Genomic DNA, 18,297 nt, shown 5'->3' on the forward strand with positions numbered 1-18,297 from the left:
CTTTTGAGAGAGGGCTTCTACTTGGCATCTTGAGGTAAGCTTATCCCACCCATTCTTAGTTTAACACTTGTGTTTAGGTAGATTAAACACTAGGATTTAAGGTAAAATCATGGGGTTAGAGCTAGACCTAGTTTTTAAATAAAACTTAGATTTTACCACGAAATTTGTTATGAAATGAACTAGAAATTATATATTAATGATCCTTAGGTCCTAGAGAACTACTTCCTTCAAAAAATTTCGGAATCCGGGCACGTGGGCCCGGGGTCGGGTTTTTAGAAACTTGTGGTAAAGGTTGGGAAATTGCTTAAATAGCTAGAATACAATCTTGTGAACTTATATTTACTAGTTCCAACCTCATTTAACTAGTTTTGGATCGTTCGGCTCTGAATTGAGGTTTGGGCTCATTGTTGGCATTAGAAGTGCACTTTGGGGCGAGGTGAGTCCCCTTTCTAACCTTGTAAGAGGGAATTGTCCCCATAGGTATAATAATTGAGTAATTTGCTACTAAATGCGGGGGCTACGTACGCACTAGGTGACGAGAGTCCGTGCGTAGCTACTACTATGTTAATTGTCCGTGTAGACTAGGACTCATATCATGCTTTATTGGCGATTGTTTCTATATTTTTCCTGCTAATGTGACCAATTAGGATATGCTAGAGTCAGGGAAAGGGAAATAAGCGAGTGTTTATGCTTGTGGATACTTGTAAGAATTTACTTGGAAATAAATGCACACTCATGTGTTTTTCTTGATATAAATTGATATTTGTGGATCGGGCCGATCGCCTCGGTAGAAATAGATGCATCTATGGTTCGCGCCATTCGACCCTCTGGCAGTGCACAGTTTATTTTCTATTGGATCGGGCATCGACCTCGGCATAATGTGCGCATGGTACTTATGTGAAACTTCATCTATGACTTGTCCTGTTAAATAATTGAAATGTGATTGGTTGACTGCAAAGCTGTTTAGAACTTGACTTATTATCTTTTGCTATATACTGTTGATTTTTCTGTGGCTCCCATGTTTAGCATAAAAACTTATTATATAATTTGACCCTAGCGGTATCAAGTCGACCTCTAGTCTCTACTTCTTCGAGATTAGACGGGATACTCACTGGGTACATGTTGTTTATGTACTCATACTACGCTTCTGTACTTAATTGTATAGGGACTGAGGCATTCCTGTGACGTTCAGCAGCTTGATGGAGTCTTTTCCTTACTTTTGCTGTCTATTCTATCTCAAACAGTAGGATAGTTTATTTATTTTGCACATTCTACTAGTTGCCCATTACTTGTGATACCAGGTCTTGGCACACACGTTAGTAGACTATCATTTTGGGGATTATGTAGCTATTTTGGCATATTATTGTTCATTTCTGATTTGACTTGAGCTTTATGAATTTCTATGCTTACTTTGGGTAAAAACAAAACTGAGAACAATTACTTTTTCTGCGTTGGCTTGCCCGATAATGGTGTTGGGCGCCATCACGATCTATTTTCGGAAATGGGTCGTGACAACATGGTATCAGAGCACTAGGTTCACGTAGGTCTCACAAGTCATGGGCAAACCTAATAGAGTCTTGCGGATCGGTACGGAGACGTCTGTATTTATCTTTGAGAGGCTATAGGGTTTTAGGAAAACTACTCTTTATTCATTTCCTCTCGTGCAGTGGTTAGTATACTAAGTTTCCTTCTTTACTCTCTCACAGGGTGAGGACACGCACGGCTGATGTTCCGAACCCGGGAGGGGCTGCTCCCCTTGCTACTAGAGGCCGAGGCAGAGGCCGGAGGAGGGCACCGGCCCGAGGTAGGGGACGATGGCGTCCCAGAGCTATCCCAGTAGCACCACTAGCAGATCCTTCGGGAGACCCTATTATTGAGGAGCAGGGAGAGGTGCCCGCAGCCGAGCCTAGCCCGGCGGATTTTATGACAGTACCGGGCTTTCGGGAGGTCATGGGCCGTATGCTGCGGTTCATGGACACTATGACTCAAGCTGGTTTATTTCCACCAGATCCAGCTACATCACAGGCAGGAGGGTGGGCACAGACCCCTACTGCTCAGGCTCCTAGCACGCAGCTGCAGTGTATCAGACTCCGGGCGCTCTACCCACAGATGGAGCTCAGCCAGTTGCTGCAGCGATACCCGAGCCCAGACCAGCTGCGAATGGTGACCCACAGAAGCTGTTGGATAGATGGACTAGACTTCACCCTCTTATCTTCGGGGGGTGAGCGACATGAAGATGCTCAGGACTTCATTGATAGGTGCAGGGACAGACTGCACAACATGAGGATATTGGAGTCGCATGGGGTTGACTTCACTACTTTTCAGCTAGAGGGCAGGGCCCGCAATGGTGGCAGTCATATGTTCTAGGCAGACCAGCCGGTTCTCCTCCTATCACTTGGAGTCGGTTCACGCATTTGTTTCTGGACAGGTATATTCCACCCTCTGAGAGGGAAGAGCTGCGGTATCAGTTTGAGCAGCTGGAGCAGGGTCAGATGTTCGTGACCGATTATGAGGCGAGGTTTTCTGAGCTATCCCGCCATGCATTGATGATACTTCCTACTGACGCAGAGAGAGTGCGGAGGTTTGTTGCAGGGTTGCATTCTGGCATCAGGGCCAACATGGCCCGAGAGGTGGAGATGAGGACTCCTTATCAGTTAGTAGTGGAGATTGCTCGGAGGATGAGGGCTAGCGTCTGAGGGGTAGGGAGCAGATGCAGCATCATAAGAGGGCTAGGTTCTTCGGAGAGTTTAGAGGCGACCCGGCTAGGGGCAGAGGCCAGTTTGGGAGGGGACAGCACAGCAAGCCCCCATATTCAGCACCACCACCTGCTCGGGGTGCTCCAGCGCGTCCCTATTTCAGTGCCATACCACAGAGTTCTCATCGCCCACCAGCTATTCTGGGTTCCTCCGGTGGGTATTCAGGTCCTCAGGGTTCTTCTGATCCTTATTTCAGTGCTATGCCAGAGAGTTCGTACCGCCCACCAGCTATCCAGGCTTCCTCCAGTGGGTCTACAGGCAATCAGGGTCAGCTATTAGGGCAGCAGGCCGCCGCACCGCGCGGTTGTTTCGAGTGCGGGGACCTTGGTCATCTAAGGAGATACTGCCCCAGGCTTCGGGGCAAGGCAGTACAGCAGGGTCAGCAGCCTATAATTTCAGCACCGGCTGCCTTGCCACCTAGAGGTGGAGGGCAGACTGGTAGGGGCCGTCCTAGAGGTGGAGGTCAGGTAGGGAGAGGTCAGCCAGCTGCTACTCAGTCAGGTGGAGGCCAGCCAGCCGGCACTCTAGCCGGATCTTATGCCCTTCCGGCTAGGCCAGATGCATTGGCCTCAGATGCCGTTATCACAGGTATTATTTCCGTCTGCGGTAGAGATGCTTCGATATTGTTTGATCTAGGGTCCACCTATTCATATGTATCATCTCTGTTTGCTCGTTTCCTGGTTATTCCTCCTGCACCTTTGGGCACTCCTATTCATGTGTCCACTCCTGTAGGCGACTCTATGGTTGTAGACCAGATCTACCGGTCCTGTGTTGTTACATTCTGTGGTTTTGAGACTAGAGCAGATCTCTTGTTGCTTGACATGATCAATTTTGAGGTTATCCTGGGCATGGATTGGTTATCGCCCTATCACGCCGTCCTAGATTGCCATGCCAAGACTGTTACTTTAGCGATGCCAGGATTGCCAAGGTTGGAGTGGAAGGGTTCCATAGTTGATACACCTGGCCGGGTTATCTCTTTCCTGAAGGCTCGGCAAATGATCGAGAAAGGGTGTTTGGCGTACTTGGCTTATGTTTGGGACACCACCGCAGATCTCCGCCGATTGATTCGGTTCCAGTAGTTCGAGAGTTCGCCGATGTGTTTCCATCTGATATTCCTGGCATGACACCAGATCGTAATATTGATTTCTGCACTGAACTGGCTCCAGGCACCCAGCCTATATCTATCCCACCGTACCGTATGGCTCCTAAGGAGTTGAAGAAATTGAAGGAGCAGCTTGAGGAGTTGTTAGCAAAGGGGTTTGTTAGGCCCAGTGTATCGCCTTGGGGTGCACCAATGGTATTTGTGAAGCAGAAGGATGGGACTATGTGGATGTGGATTGATTACCGCCAGTTGAACAAAGTCATTATCAAGAACAAGTATCCGTTGCCTCGTATCGATGATATATTCGACCAGTTGCAGGGTGCTAGGGTGTTCTCTAAGATCGACTTGAGTTCGGGTTACCATCAGTTGAAGATTCGGGACTCGGATGTCCCGAAGACTGCATTCCGGACTAGATATGGCCATTATGAGTTTCTGGTGATGTCCTTCGGCTTGACTAATGCACCGGCGGCATTTATGGACTTGATGAACAGGGTGTTCAGGCCTTATATTGATTCCTTCGTCATCATCTTCATTGACGACATCTTTATATACTCACGTAGCCTGGGGGATCACGAGCAGCATCTAAGAGTAGTGCTTCAGACCTTGCGAGAGCAGAAGCTATATGCTATGTTCTCAAAGTGTGAGTTTTGGCTTGAGTCAGTGGCATTCTTGGGGCATATTGTGTCAGGAGAGGGTATTAAGGTGGATCCCAAGAAGATTGAGGCAGTTCAGAGTTGGCCACGCCCTACTTCAGTGATCGAGATCAGGAGTTTCCTGGGGCTAGCAGGGTATTACAGGCGATTCGTGCAGGGCTTTTCATCTATTGCATCACCTCTGACTAGATTGACCCAGAAGGGTGCTCCTTTCCATTGGTCCGATGATTGTGAGGCGAGCTTTCAGAAGCTCAAGACAGCCTTGACCACAGCAACAGTTCTTGTGTTGCCTTCCAGTTCAGGGATGTATACGGTATATTGTGACGCTTCGCGCGTTGGCTTGGGTTGTGTGTTGATGCAGGAGGGGCGAGTTATTGCATATGCCTCCTGTCAGCTGAAGATTCATGAGAAAAATTATCTTGTGCACGATCTGGAGTTGGCGGCGATTGTTCATGCTCTTAAGATATACAGGCACTACCTGTATGGGGCATCATGCGAGGATTATACTGATCATCGCAGCTTGCATCATTTGTTCAAGCAGAGGGATCTTAATTTGAGGCAGGGCAGATGGCTTGAGTTAATGAAGGATTATAACATCACCATTCTTTATCATCCGAGCAAGGCGAATGTGGTCGCGGATGCCTTAAGCAGGAAGGCAGAGAGTATGGGTAGCTTGGCATTCATTCTAGTAGAGGAGAGGCCACTAGCTCTGGACATTCAGTCCTTGGCTAACAAACTAGTGAGGTTGGACATTTCGGAGCCCAGTCGGGTTCTCGCGTGTATGGTTGCTCAGTCTTCATTATTGGGGGAGATAAAGGCCCGACAGTTCGATGATCCACATCTGGCGGTTCTTAGAGAGACGGTGCTTCAGGGAGGTTTCTATTGGCGAGGATGGTGTCTTGCGGATCCAAGGTCGTCTATGTGTTCCTAATGTTGATGGTCTGAGGGGGAGGATACTAGAGGAGGCACACAGTTCACGGTATTCCATCCACCCGGGAGCTACAAAGATGTATCGTGACTTGAGACAACATTATTGTGGCGGAGGATGAAGAAAGATATTTTGGAGTATGTGGCTAGGTGTTTGAATTGCCAGCAGGTCAAATATGAACATCAGAGGCCGGGTGGCCTACTGCAGCAGATGCCTATACCAGAGTGGAAGTGGGAGCGCATTACCATGGATTTCGTAGTTGGGTTCCCGCGGACCTTGCGGAAGTTTGATTCAGTATGGGTCATTGTTGATAGGTTGACCAAGTCGGCCCACTTTATTCCAGGGCGAGTACTTATACAGCAGAGAGGTATGCTCAGATTTACATTCGAGAGATAGTCCGGTTGCACGGTGTGCCTGTTTCCATTATATCGGACAGAGGCCCTCAGTACATTTCCCATTTCTGGAGAGCTGTTCAGAGTGAATTGGGGACCCGCGTAGAGCTTAGCACGACATTCCATCCTCAGACCGATGGACAGTCCGAGCGGACGATTCGGATTCTGGAGGATATGCTTAGAGCATATGTGATTGACTTTGGGGGGGGGGGGCAGTGGGACCAGTTCTTGCCCTTGGCGGAGTTTGCGTACAACAACAGCTACCAGTCCAGCATTGAGATGGCCCTATTCGAGGCTTTGTACAGTCGGCGGTGTCGTTCTCCTATCGGGTGGTTTGAGCCGGGTGAGGCTAAGTTATACGGTACAGATTTGGTGCAAGATGCCTTGGACAAGGTGAAGTTGATTCAGGAAAGGCTTCGCACAGCTCAGTCCAGACAGAAGAGTTATGCGGATCAGAAGGCGCGTGATGTATCATTCATGGTTGGCGAGAAGGTTCTCTTGAAAGTCTCGCCAATGAAGGGTATTATGAGGTTCGGGAAGAAGGGCAAGTTGAGCCCAAGGTTTATTGGCCCCTTCGAGGTGTTGAGACGAGTTGGGGAGGTTGCCTATGAGCTTGCTTTACCCCCGAGTTTATCGGGAGTTCATCCGGTTTTTCATGTATTGATGCTTCGGAAGTATCATCCCGACCTATCCCATGTGTTAGACTTCAGTACTATTCAGCTAGACGAGAGTTTGGGTTATGAGGAGGAGCCAGTTGCCATCATTGAAAGACAGGATCACCAGTTGAGGTCCAAGAGAATTTCTGCAGTGAGAGTCCAGTGGAGGGGCCAACCAGTCGAGGAGGCGACCTGGGAGTCCGAGGAGGACATGCAGAGCAGATACCCTCATTTATTCAGCACTTCAGGTACTTTCATATGTCCGTTCGAGGACGAACGTTTGTTTAAGAGGTGGAGGATGTAACGACCGGACTGGTCGTTTGCCTTTTTAGAACCCCGTTCCCCCAAATAACACTCTCTGTGCTTGCTTTAACTAATTTATGACCTGCGGGGATGGTTGGTTCGGGATTTGGAAGAGTTTGGATTGAAATATGCACATTTGACTCCTTAGGATTTTCTTAAAAGGCTAAGTTTGACTTTGGTCAACATTTTGAGCAAACGGACTCGGATTCGGGTTTTGACTGTTCCGGAGGGTCCGCAGGAAAATATGGGACCTGGGCATATGCCCGGAATCGAATTCCGAGGTCCCTAGCCCGAGTAATGAATTTTTATTGGAAATTGTTAAACTGGAATTCTATGGATTTAAAAAACTAATTAATGATTGATCACGTTGGTATCGGGCTCGTATGTTTGTTCCGAATCCTAGTACAGGTCCAATATAACATTTAAGACTTGCCCACAAAATTTGGTATCAATCCGAGTAGCCTAAGAGCGTTATGGCCAGTTAGAGGAAAATTAAGAGCTTGAAGTTCATAAGTTTGATTCAATTGGTTTTAGGGGGTGATTTTTAGATTTAGCGTTGTTTCGGGTATTCCGAAGGTTCGAGTAAGTCCTTTTCGTGATTTCAGACTTGCCGGTATGTTCGGGCGGGGCCCGGGAGCCCCGAGCGTCAATCAGACGAGGTTCGAGTGAAGTGGAAATTTTTTAGAAGTGCTGAAGCTGCTGCTTCTGTCATAACCGCACCTGCGGTTGGTGGACCGCAGGTACCGGACCGCAGATGCGGTCCATCTATCGCAGATGCGGCCTAGAGCTGGCCAGGCCAAATCGCAGAAGCGGCTACGCAGGTGCGGCTTCAAGACCGCAGAAGCGGTCCCAGTACTTTTAGCCAATTTCACAGGTGCGGTCCTTTCTCGTAGATGCGAGACCGCAGATGCGGTCCCCTGACCGCAGAAGCGAAAACTGCTGGGCAGTGAGCTTCATTTAATTCGAGTTCCAGCCATTTGACCATTTGGCACACGGACATTGAGCGATTTTGGAGCTCTTGAGAAGGGATTTTCACATAGCATCGTGAGGTAAGTTCATCCCCCTTATTTCTAAGTTTAACACTCGAGTTTTGGGTAGATTAACACCTAAAGATTTGAAGAAATCAAGGGGTTAGAGCTAGACCTAGGGTTTTAATAAAACTTAGATTTTACCACGAAATTTATTATGAAATGAACTAGAAATTATATATTAATGATCCTTAGGTTATAGAGAACTACTTCCTTCGAAAACTTTCGGAATCCGGGCACATGGGCCCGGGGTCGGGTTTTTAGAAACTTGTGGTAAGGGTTGGGAAATTGCTTAAATAGCTAGAATACAATCTTGTGAACTTATATTGACTAGTTCCAACCTCATTTAACTAGTTTTGGATCGTTCGACTCCGAATTGAGGGTTTGGGCTCGTTGTTGGCATTGGAAGTGTACTTTGGGGCGAGGTGAGTTTCCTTTCTAACCTTGTAAGAGGAAATTGTCCCCATAGGTACAATAATTGAGTTATTTTCTACTAAATGCGAGGGCTACGTACGCACTAGGTGACGAGAGTCCGTGCGTAGCTACTACTATGTTAATTGTCCGGGTAGACTAGGACTCATATCATGCTTTATTGGCGATTGTTTCTATATTTTTCCTGCTAATGTGACCACTTAGGATATGCTAGAGTCAGGGAAAGGGAAATAAGCGAGTGTTTATGCTTGTGGATACTTGTATGAATTTACTTGGAAATAAATGCACACTAATGTGTTTTTCTTGATATAAATTGATATTTGTGGATCGGGCCGATCGCCTCGGTAGAAATAGATGCATCTATGGTTCGTGCCATTCGACCCTCTGGCAGTGTACAGTTTATTTTTTGTTGGATCGGGCCGTCGACCTCGGCATAATGTGCGCATGGTACTTATGTGAAACTTCATCTATGACTTGTCCTGTTAAATAATTGAAATGTGATTGGTTGACTGCAAAGCTGTTTAGAACTTGACTTATTATCTTTTGCTATATACTGTTGATTTTTCTGTGGCTCCCGTGTTTAGCATAAAAACTTATTATATTATTTGACCCTAGTGGTATCAAGTTGACCTCTCGTCTTTACTTCTTCGAGATTAGACGGGATACTCACTGGGTACATGTTGTTTATGTGCTCATACTACGCTTCTGTACTTAATTGTACAGGGTCTGAGGCAGGTACATCTGGCTATCAGTTTGGTGCGCACCCCTGATTCATAGCTTGACACTTCCACGGTGAGCTGCCCCTTTCTGTGACGTTCAGCAGCTTGATGGAGTCTTTTCCTTACTTTTGCTGTCTATTCTATCTCAGACAGTAGGATAGTTTATTTATTTTGTACATTCTACTAGTTGCCCATTACTTGTGACACCAGGTTTTGGTACACACGTTAGTAGATTATCATTTTGGGGATTGTGTAACTATTTTGGCATATTATTGTTCATTTTTTATTTGACTTGAGCTTTATGAATTTTTATGCTTACTTTGGGTAAAAACAAAACTGAGAACTAAATTACTTTTTCCGCGTTGGCTTGCCCGATAATGGTGTTGGGCGTCATCCCGATCTATTTTTGGAAATGCGTCGTGACACCCCCCCTACTTTTGGTAGGCAGACCTTATCTCAGGCTAAAAGATCCTTCCTTGTGACCACATTAGCTACTGACCAAACATAGGATCGATATATGCTTTAATCTATTTTTATCACCTTAGTAGGAATGATAAACAATTGTGTCCAGAAAGTTTGTATCCCAATGAGTACAGTTTGAAGTTTGAACTAGTTGAATCCTTCCAGCATAAGAGAGTTTGCATGCAGTCCATGAAGAGATTCTTGCTATCATGTTATCTATTAGAGGCTATCACTGCATGATACTCATCTTCTTTGTAGACAAGGGAAGTCCAAGATATTTGAAAGGAAGATCTCCAATACTGAAGCCTAGTTAAAGTAGAATCTTTTGTTGTCTGTTGTTGTGACTCCCCCAAAATATACTGCACTTTTGGTCTGATTTGCTTGCAAGCCAGATACTGTAGTGAACTTTGTAAATTTCTGGTAGATTGGGTTCGCTAATACTGCATCACCTTTAGCAAAAAGCAATAACTCATCAGCAAAGCACATGTGTGTTATTCCTAGTTTAGAACATCTAGGGTGATATTTGAACTCCTTGTTTGCCCTAAGATCCTATAAAATTCTACTCAGATATTCCATTACCACTGCAAATAGGAAGGGTGACATTGGGATACCCTGTCTGAGACCCTTGGTAGCATTGAAAGGTCTTGAGTGTTCACCATTAATTACAATAGAGTAATTCACAGTCTGTATGTATTCTATAACCCAAGAAATGAATAACTGAGGGAATCCCAGCTACTCCATAAATTTTTTCAAATAGGGCTACTCAACAGAATCATAAGCCTTCTGGAGATCAATCTTAATCATGCATATGGGAGAGGAATGTTTCCTGGAATAGGCTTTAACCAATTCATGTGCAAGGATGACATTGTCTGTATTCTTTTTTCCTGGAATAATCCAGAATGTGAATCACTGATAACAGTGGAGATAATAGCTTGGAGTCTTGAAGCTAAAATCTTGGAGATAAGCTTATATAGGACTATGCAACATGCAATTGGCCTGAACTCTTTAACTGTCTTAGGCTTGTGAGTATTGGGCACTAGAGTGATGGCTGTACAGTTAATAGCTTTGTACATGCTCCATGTAGTAAAGAAATCTGTAACAACTTCAGTGACTTTTTTCTTGATGACACTCAATGTTTTTTGGAAAAATTATGCATTAAATCCATCATACTAGGGGCTTTTTCATCACCAATAGAGCATAAAACCTGATAGATTTCTTGCTTAGTGACATCCCTACACAATAAGATTCTCCGTTGTTGTGACAGAGTGGGTCCTTTTCCATTATCTTCTTGTCAATTTCTGATAACCTATGAGCAACTGTTCTCATCAATCCTTCGTAGAAGCTTACAATTTCCTCTTTGATGCTTGCAGAATCATTGAGTTTATCTCCTGTCATAGAATTCAGTTCAACTATTTGATTTTTATGCTGTCTTTTCCTTGATCACTGCTGTAAAATACTTGGAGTTAGAATCACCTAGCTTGATCCATTTTGCTCTGGCCTTTTGCATTGAAGCACCTTCCTCCAGTAGATCCCATTTCTCTCCTCTATTAGCAAATCATCTGTGCATTGTATACAGGTTCTTCCGTGTACATTAATAAGGCCTGCCCTGGCTCTTTCAATCTTCTGCTTGATATACTTGAACTCTTGAATATTCAACTTTTTGAGTAGTGGTCTAAGAGATTTTAATTTGAGCCAGATGTTTTTCATTTTCCTATAAATCAATGTTTGATTCCAGTGTTGCTGCACAATGTTCAGGAAATCTTCATGCTCTGCCCACACATTGAAAAACTTAAAGGGTGACTTCCCACTTCTCTGTTGTAGAGTTAGCTTTAAGGTCATGGTAGAGTGATCAGAGATGTAAGGCATACCATAAATAATATTGATATGCCCCCATGTCATCATCCGTTCATAATTCCAAAACACCCTATCTATTCTACTCCATATCCTATCTGAACCAGGTTGCTTGTTAGACCATGTGTAGTATTCTCCCTCCCATGTTAGCTCAGTTAGCCCCATTGCTTGTATACAATTGGCATAATTCCTGATCTCAGCACTGCTAACTGTACATCCATGAAGTCTATCTTGTGTGTGCAGTATTGAGTTAAAATCACCACCAATCAGCCATGTTTTAGTGATTCCTTTAGCAATCCCTTTCAAGTTATCCCATAGGAGTTTCCTTTGATCAAGAATATTAAATACATATACTACTGTCAGGTAACAATCGATATTCCCAGCAGTTCCTTTGAATAGGTAGTAAAATTTGTGCTTTTGTCCTTATCAAGGTAACTGTATAGTAGCTAGGATCCCACAAAATTCGAATCCTTCCATTAATAGCATGACTATAATTCTGTATTACATCCCAGCCATGTGGCCATGTGCAATATAACTACTTATTCTACTTGCTTTGTGCTCCTTTACTCTAGTCTCAACGATACCAGCTAGCTTTATATTATTGGCTTTCAAGTAGTTCCTCAGTTCCTTCAGCTTATACCATTTATTCATACTCCTGACATTCCAGAATAACCAAGTCATTATGTGTGATGTTTGTCCCCTCCTCTGTCATGAGGCAAGGACTGGCTTACACCACGACCCCTTCTTGAATCCACCATGTCATTCATGCATGTAGAGGGTGATAGTATTGGAAAGTTGATCAAGTTCAATGCTGGACTACTCATCTCCTTATCCTTATCTTTCTGTATTTCAGGTTTCTTTGATACTCTACCTTCTTTTAGTTGGGAGATCTTTGGAGTCTCAACTTGAGGGATACTCCGGCTTTGCTGCGTTACAGTGGATATCCCATTTTGATCTCCTTGAGGTTCTGCTGCTACTGCCTCATGTTTTGCTGCTATTGCCACAGGTCCTTTAGTTCTACATTCATAAGTAACATTTTTTGGTTCTCTTCTTCTTCTAGGTTGCTCCTCTTGCTGTATTCTAGGTCCTTGTTGATTGGTACATTTATGCCCAATAGCCTGACATTTGTCACAGTAAATTGGTTTCTACTAATACACCAATTTCTGTTGGAATTGCTTTCCTCTAGGATCATTGACAGTGACTTCTGTTGGCAAGGCTTTGGTTACATTAGTTTCAATCAGCATCCTCACGTATGGGATCCTTGTTTGCTTGGTTGTACACCCATCAACAAATAATGGTTTCCCAATTGCACTAGCAATCTTACTTAAAGATGCACTCCCCCAGCAATTCATTGGAAGCTTAGGTAAGATCACCCACAGTTGTATTTCTGTGAGGAATTCTTTGCTCAGATCAAAGTCAGGTGTCCAAGGTTTCAGGATGATCGGTCTGTTGCTGATGGTATAGGGACCAACATATAGGATTTTATGCAAATCATCCATCGACTGGAATTTAATAACATAGTATCCCTCCTCGTGTAGGAATATATCTGGTTCAGCAATGTCCAGCCAATGTTGAGCTATATATCTTTTCATTGCATTGTATCCAAGATGTTCTCCTATTATATATGCAATCATAGCACATCGCCATTTCTCTTCCTCTTCTGCTACATCCTGTAATTCCAGCTTCATCACTGTTTTTCCATCCACTATTGCTGGTGGAATATAGCTGAGTGCCATCCCATGTGTTGCTGCTTTGTTTTGCTGAAATAGACTTGCCCAAGGCTTGGGCCCTCTAATGGTGGCTTTGTTTGTTTCGGTGATAGGCACCTGGGTTTTTTCACTCTCAATCGCATCTATGTTAGGTTCAATTGGTTCAGTTGCACTTATCACTTCCTGCTCATGCATTTTTCCTTTGTTTTTGTTACCTACATACCCAATCTCCAAGTTAGGGTTAGGTGCAGTTACTGTTCCATTTATTTTCTCAGGGAATTTCTCCTTGTTTGACTGTTTCTTCTGAGTAATCGATAGAGGAGCACTTAAATTCAATTGCTAACTTAGCCCAGTATTCTTCGATGTTGATTCACTTCCCATTGATTTCATCGTCACCTTCAGCATTTTTCGGCGTCGACAGATATTATTCATGTGGTTGACTCAATTTTGTTGCCTGTGTTCTAGTACTAATTGAGCTTCCGAACGCGATTATGGGTGGTTTTCTGGGTCTTCCTCGTCCACAACCTCGCCCTCTTCTCATGGCAGCCGCGTCAGCGTACGTTAGCTAACGTGCGCTGAGAGCATTATAATTTTCTCTTTTGTTAGCTTTTGTTCTCTCTTTTCTACATCTTATTAGAAAAATCTTTACTTTTTTCATTAAAGAACACTTTAATATTTAGAAGGTGGAGGATCAAATATAAATGCGTGAATTATTCCAGGTCTAAAATTGTAAAAGTATTCCTATTTCTGTGGTACCCATAAATCGCAAAGAAACGCTATTAATGTTCTATTCCCACTCACAGTTACTTTCTAATGTCCGAGTAGTCGCTCCATAAGATTCCCCACCCACACACAAATTAGGGTTTTTTCTCCACTTATTTCTTTTCTTTTTAAAAACATTATTGCGTAGAGAAAGAAGGAAGTCCGAAGAGTAGCAAACCCTTCGATTTTCTATCTTCAATTCGGCTTCCTTCTTTCTCCAGTGAGTAAACTTTCAGGCGAAAACAATGGGAAGAGGAAAGTTCAAAGGAAAGCCTACTGGCCGTCGCCAGTTCTCCACTCCCGAGGAGATGAGTATGCGCCCTTTACCTTCCTTATACATAACTTTTGAGATCTATACCTTTTGTCTGTCTTTGTGTGTGTATGTGTGGAATTCCAGCTGTTTTAATTTTGTTAAAAATGTCAATTAGAGAGTGGAGGTATACCTTTTGTGATTATTGTTCCGTTAATTTTTTTAATGTTAGATTTCTTAGGAGAATTGAAATATCTTAGGTGAAGCTAGCTTGATTTTACGCTTCTTTTACAATTAGTAACTGGAACATCTAATTCTTTTTTCTTTTTAATAAAAGATGTTGAAACTCTTGAGTTAGATACGAAATTTTACTTATGAGAAGGATTGCTTATTCTCGCTAGTTAGTTAGTTAGAACATTAGCCGATTTAACTATGCGTCGATTCCGAATTAATTGTATATTCTTATCTAGGTGAACTGAGTGCACCTTCTGTGAGTATGCTATCAGTGGTTTACTTTGATGTTCTCTGATTTCTATATAAAGAGTGAAAGTTGGAAGGAGAAAACTAGTTTATGAGAAAAGCTTAAAATAGTTCACGTTTTGCGCTGTATAAAATATTTTAATAAGTTGAAACTCTGTTTTCACTTCATGCCTGGTGCAATATAGCTGTAGTATCTTGAAATATCAGATTGAAGTGTTTATGCACTCTAGTGGTGGAGTAAGGATTCCCTTAGGCATTACACATTATGTATAACACAAACTAGAGGAGTTCTGATTTGCAACACATCACTACCTCTCCTTTTCATCCTATCATAGCAGTTGATGTAAAAAAAACAAGAACCTGGGTCATTCATGCATGATGAACTCACTCTAATTTTTGCCACCCTTACCCTCCTTGTTCTGGTGCCTGTTAGTCATGGTGCTACGTTGTATTTCCCCCTCCCTCAAGTCTGAACGAACTGGACATGGTTGGCTAAGTTTGTTCTGATATTTGCTGTGTTTTTGCAGTTGCTGGTACTTCTGCTCGACGTCCTCGCACGTTTAGGCAGGTGAATGTCTTAACCTTTAGTTTTTATAAGCTCCTAATACATATATCTTCTGTTTCTTATACGTTAGCCTATGCATACTTGTTCAATTAGGAGGGGTATCACTGTTCGGTCAGCCACAACATATTCTGGGTTTTTTTTTGTATGAATTGCTTTGGCGAATGACGATCATAATTTCATGACTTATTTCTGAAAACATAACCTTGTGAAATGATAGTTATTTCTATGACCTTTTTATTGTGCAAAGAGAAGAGTCTTCCTACAGTTAGAGAATACGATATGTGGTGTATGAACCTGTTCTCTTGATGCAATAGAAATGATTTCAGTCAGCCACCTTTTTGGTGAGTGAGCAAATAGGTTATGATTATCTTGTAAACACTGTTTTCTTTTTGTTGCTTACTAGTAGCTTAAATCACTCGCAGAAATACCCTTTTAAGCCTGTCTTTTTTATGCTTACTTTTTTGACGTACTTGTGTTCTAAGATGTTACTTTTTCTCAGTAAATCAAAATTATCGTTTTGTGCTTTTAACTTGATTGGTGGATTGAATCCAAAGAACTATCTGGTTTCTGATGACATCTAATGTCTTTTATGATTATTGTTTTTGTGCTTAACTTCTAATCCATGTGTTTTATGTAATCTATTCAGGAAGAGGCTGAAATTGAGGAAGAAGAGAGATCTGGGGAGTCTGAAGAGGAATCTGAAGAAGATTCTGATGGAGAGGTCAGTTATCTATGATTCATTGCTTACTTACAAAAAAAGAAGAGTAAATTGATTTACAACAGCTACTATACCTCAATTCCAAGTTAGTTGAGGTCGGCTATTTGTATTCTCACTATCAAAGACGAATCCTTTGTGCTTTCTGTGGCTTTGAAATGTATTGATTGGATTTTATGTTCTTTTTGTTGTTGTAAACAGAAGAAGAAAGGTACTCAGGGTATCATTGAGATTGAGAACCCCAATTTGGTCAAGCCAAAGAACGTGAAAGCTAAAAATGTTGATGTAAGATCGGCAGGGTGCACTTGCCTTTGTTCAATAGATATTGCTTTTTGGATGTTAATTTGAATGATGGCCTTTTCTTATGCAGATTGAGAAAACAACTGAGCTTTCGCGACGTGAAAGGTATAATGCAGCTTTTGTTTGTGTTTCTTTACAATATGATCCCTACGAAGTCGCGGACTGGGATTCCATGTGTGCCTGCTATATGCTTGGCATGAATCCTCCCCTCCCTTTTCTGTTCTTGTGTTTCAACGACCACTCTATATTCTTTTGTTTCCTGTTATAAGTTTTCTACTGCCCTGCACCCACCCGAGTCTCGAACCATGCGCCATTGGCCCTCAGTGATTTCTTGGTCATCAACAATTTTTTAAACTGTCCGCTCCCTCTTTAATGAGAAAAGAGTGGGGTGGGGTGGGAAGGGATTAGGAGATAGGGTGGTACGATGCTGGTATTTGTTTATTCAAAGATGATAGGGATTGGTCCTCTTACATACTGTCAACCTTCATAAGAGTGAATGTCCAGGGAATATCTCTTCCAAAGTTACTCCTTTAGCTAGAATTCTGTCGGCATTTAGGAAGATCATGCTGCCAAATCTCCTCGACACCTTAAGGGACTGAACGTAAACTGAGATAAGTTATTATTCTCTGTGACAAGACCATATTCCTAGGCCATTGTTGCATGTATCCAGCTATTTCTTTGTGTGGGGAAATACTCTTGTTCTGTCCCATATTCCAGCTACTTGTCTAACTGTTGGGCCCAGTGAATGCTGCTGAACTTGAATACTGTATACAGCGGGAACAATTTTAGCTTTCTATTATTGTTATATTTTGATAATAATATTGCTTGTATCTTTTCTGCTCATTCGGATGTTCAGAGTCAAGCTAAAAGTCGGAAGAGATATCTTAAGTCTTGTGTATTAGTTCTGTTAAAGATTCATGCAAAGCAGTAGTATATCTGGTGACATATGGTCCAGTTGGCTTCTGATTCTTTTAACTTCTATGACACTGTTAATTTACGCCTTCTTTATTTACATGGTTCTTGCTCACAGGGAAGAGATAGAGAAACAGCAAGCTCATGAAAGGTACATGAGGCTGCAGGAACAAGGAAAAACGGAGCAAGCTAGGAAAGATTTAGGTAATACCACTGAGCTACACTCTAGCAGTGTACTACATTTGTTTTGCTTAAAGTTGTCCTGTCTTGTGGTTAATTCTCTTTACTCACTGCTTGTTGAGGTGTTGGGTTGACGGATTGAGGTGTTTCTCATTGCTAGTAAATGTTGGCATAATTTTGATATTCAAGTGCCATGCTACTTCATACTTGAATCTGTGATGACATTTTGTAAATATATAGTCATGGGAGGGACTATCTGAGTGACGAAGATCGAAATGGATCACTTGTCATCTGGTTGAGCTTATTAATGTAAAATATGTTGCTTTTATGCTGTTTCATTGTACAATTTTGGGGTGATGAACTTTGAAATGATGTTCCATGGACTGAAACACCAATTTGAACTGGTACTCCTTCAACTGTTGTTCATAAAGTTCTTCTCCTAATTTTAATTTCATAATTTGCAGACCGCTTGGCTCTCATACGTCAACAAAGAGCAGAAGCTGCAAAAAAGCGAGAGGAGGAGAAAGCTGGTACTTTCTTAAATTCTTACGTTGGTCGTCTAAGATTCTCTTTCTTCTCTGCTAGGGGTTAATGCTTGCACTTGTTTCTGTGCAGCCAAAGAACAGAAGAAAGTGGAAGCTCGCAAGTAACGAATAGTACCATGAAATGTTGTTTTCAATTCTCCTAGTACAAGATATATCCCTACCATTATTGGCTAATGATGGAGTTTACACTTCCACCTTGCGTTCATGTCATCGTCTAGTTTAAATGGAGAAGAGTTCATGCTATAGAGGAAATCATGAAATTATACTTTTAGCTCTGATTCTGTATACAAAATAGATTTGTTTGGCCAATATCATGGGAGGATTTACCGGTCCTTTTGCTGGGTTAAAATAAGTTTATTGCGACTAATTAAATAACTATCTTACAGTGTTAGCTAACAGTGTGTGCGCTATGAGGAGAAATATTTTCCATGGAAAATGTCTCTAAGTGGTTTTTAAAAAACTTATTTTCCGGTGTTTGCTTGGTGTGTGGACACACTATCTTTGGATCCCTGGGGTTCTTTTTCAAAAGATTGGAATGCGAAGAGGTCTGTTGTACGGTAGACATACAGCATTGTTTTGTAATGTTATGTTGGCGGT

At 42.6% G+C, this 18,297-nt stretch overlaps 2 protein-coding genes across 2 annotated transcripts; one reads left to right on the forward strand and one right to left on the reverse strand.

The window, feature by feature from the left end:
- Positions 10,232–10,826, reverse strand: LOC109218601. Its single transcript, XM_019382984.1, has 2 exons — positions 10,636–10,826; positions 10,232–10,559 (listed from the first exon to the last, which is right to left on the reverse strand). The coding sequence occupies exons 1-2, from the start codon at positions 10,824–10,826 to the stop codon at positions 10,232–10,234; spliced, it is 519 nt and encodes a 172-aa protein (XP_019238529.1).
- LOC109207609 (28 kDa heat- and acid-stable phosphoprotein-like) lies at positions 13,802–18,091 on the forward strand. The gene is made up of 8 exons (XM_019370555.1): positions 13,802–14,065; positions 15,011–15,051; positions 15,695–15,769; positions 15,965–16,048; positions 16,134–16,168; positions 17,094–17,179; positions 17,620–17,685; positions 17,771–18,091. Exons 1-8 carry the CDS (start codon positions 13,999–14,001, stop codon positions 17,803–17,805), a joined length of 489 nt encoding a protein of 162 aa, XP_019226100.1. The 5' UTR covers positions 13,802–13,998; the 3' UTR covers positions 17,806–18,091.

This window comes from Nicotiana attenuata, chromosome 2, assembly GCF_001879085.1.
Source record: "Nicotiana attenuata strain UT chromosome 2, NIATTr2, whole genome shotgun sequence".
NCBI lineage: Eukaryota > Viridiplantae > Streptophyta > Magnoliopsida > Solanales > Solanaceae > Nicotiana > Nicotiana attenuata.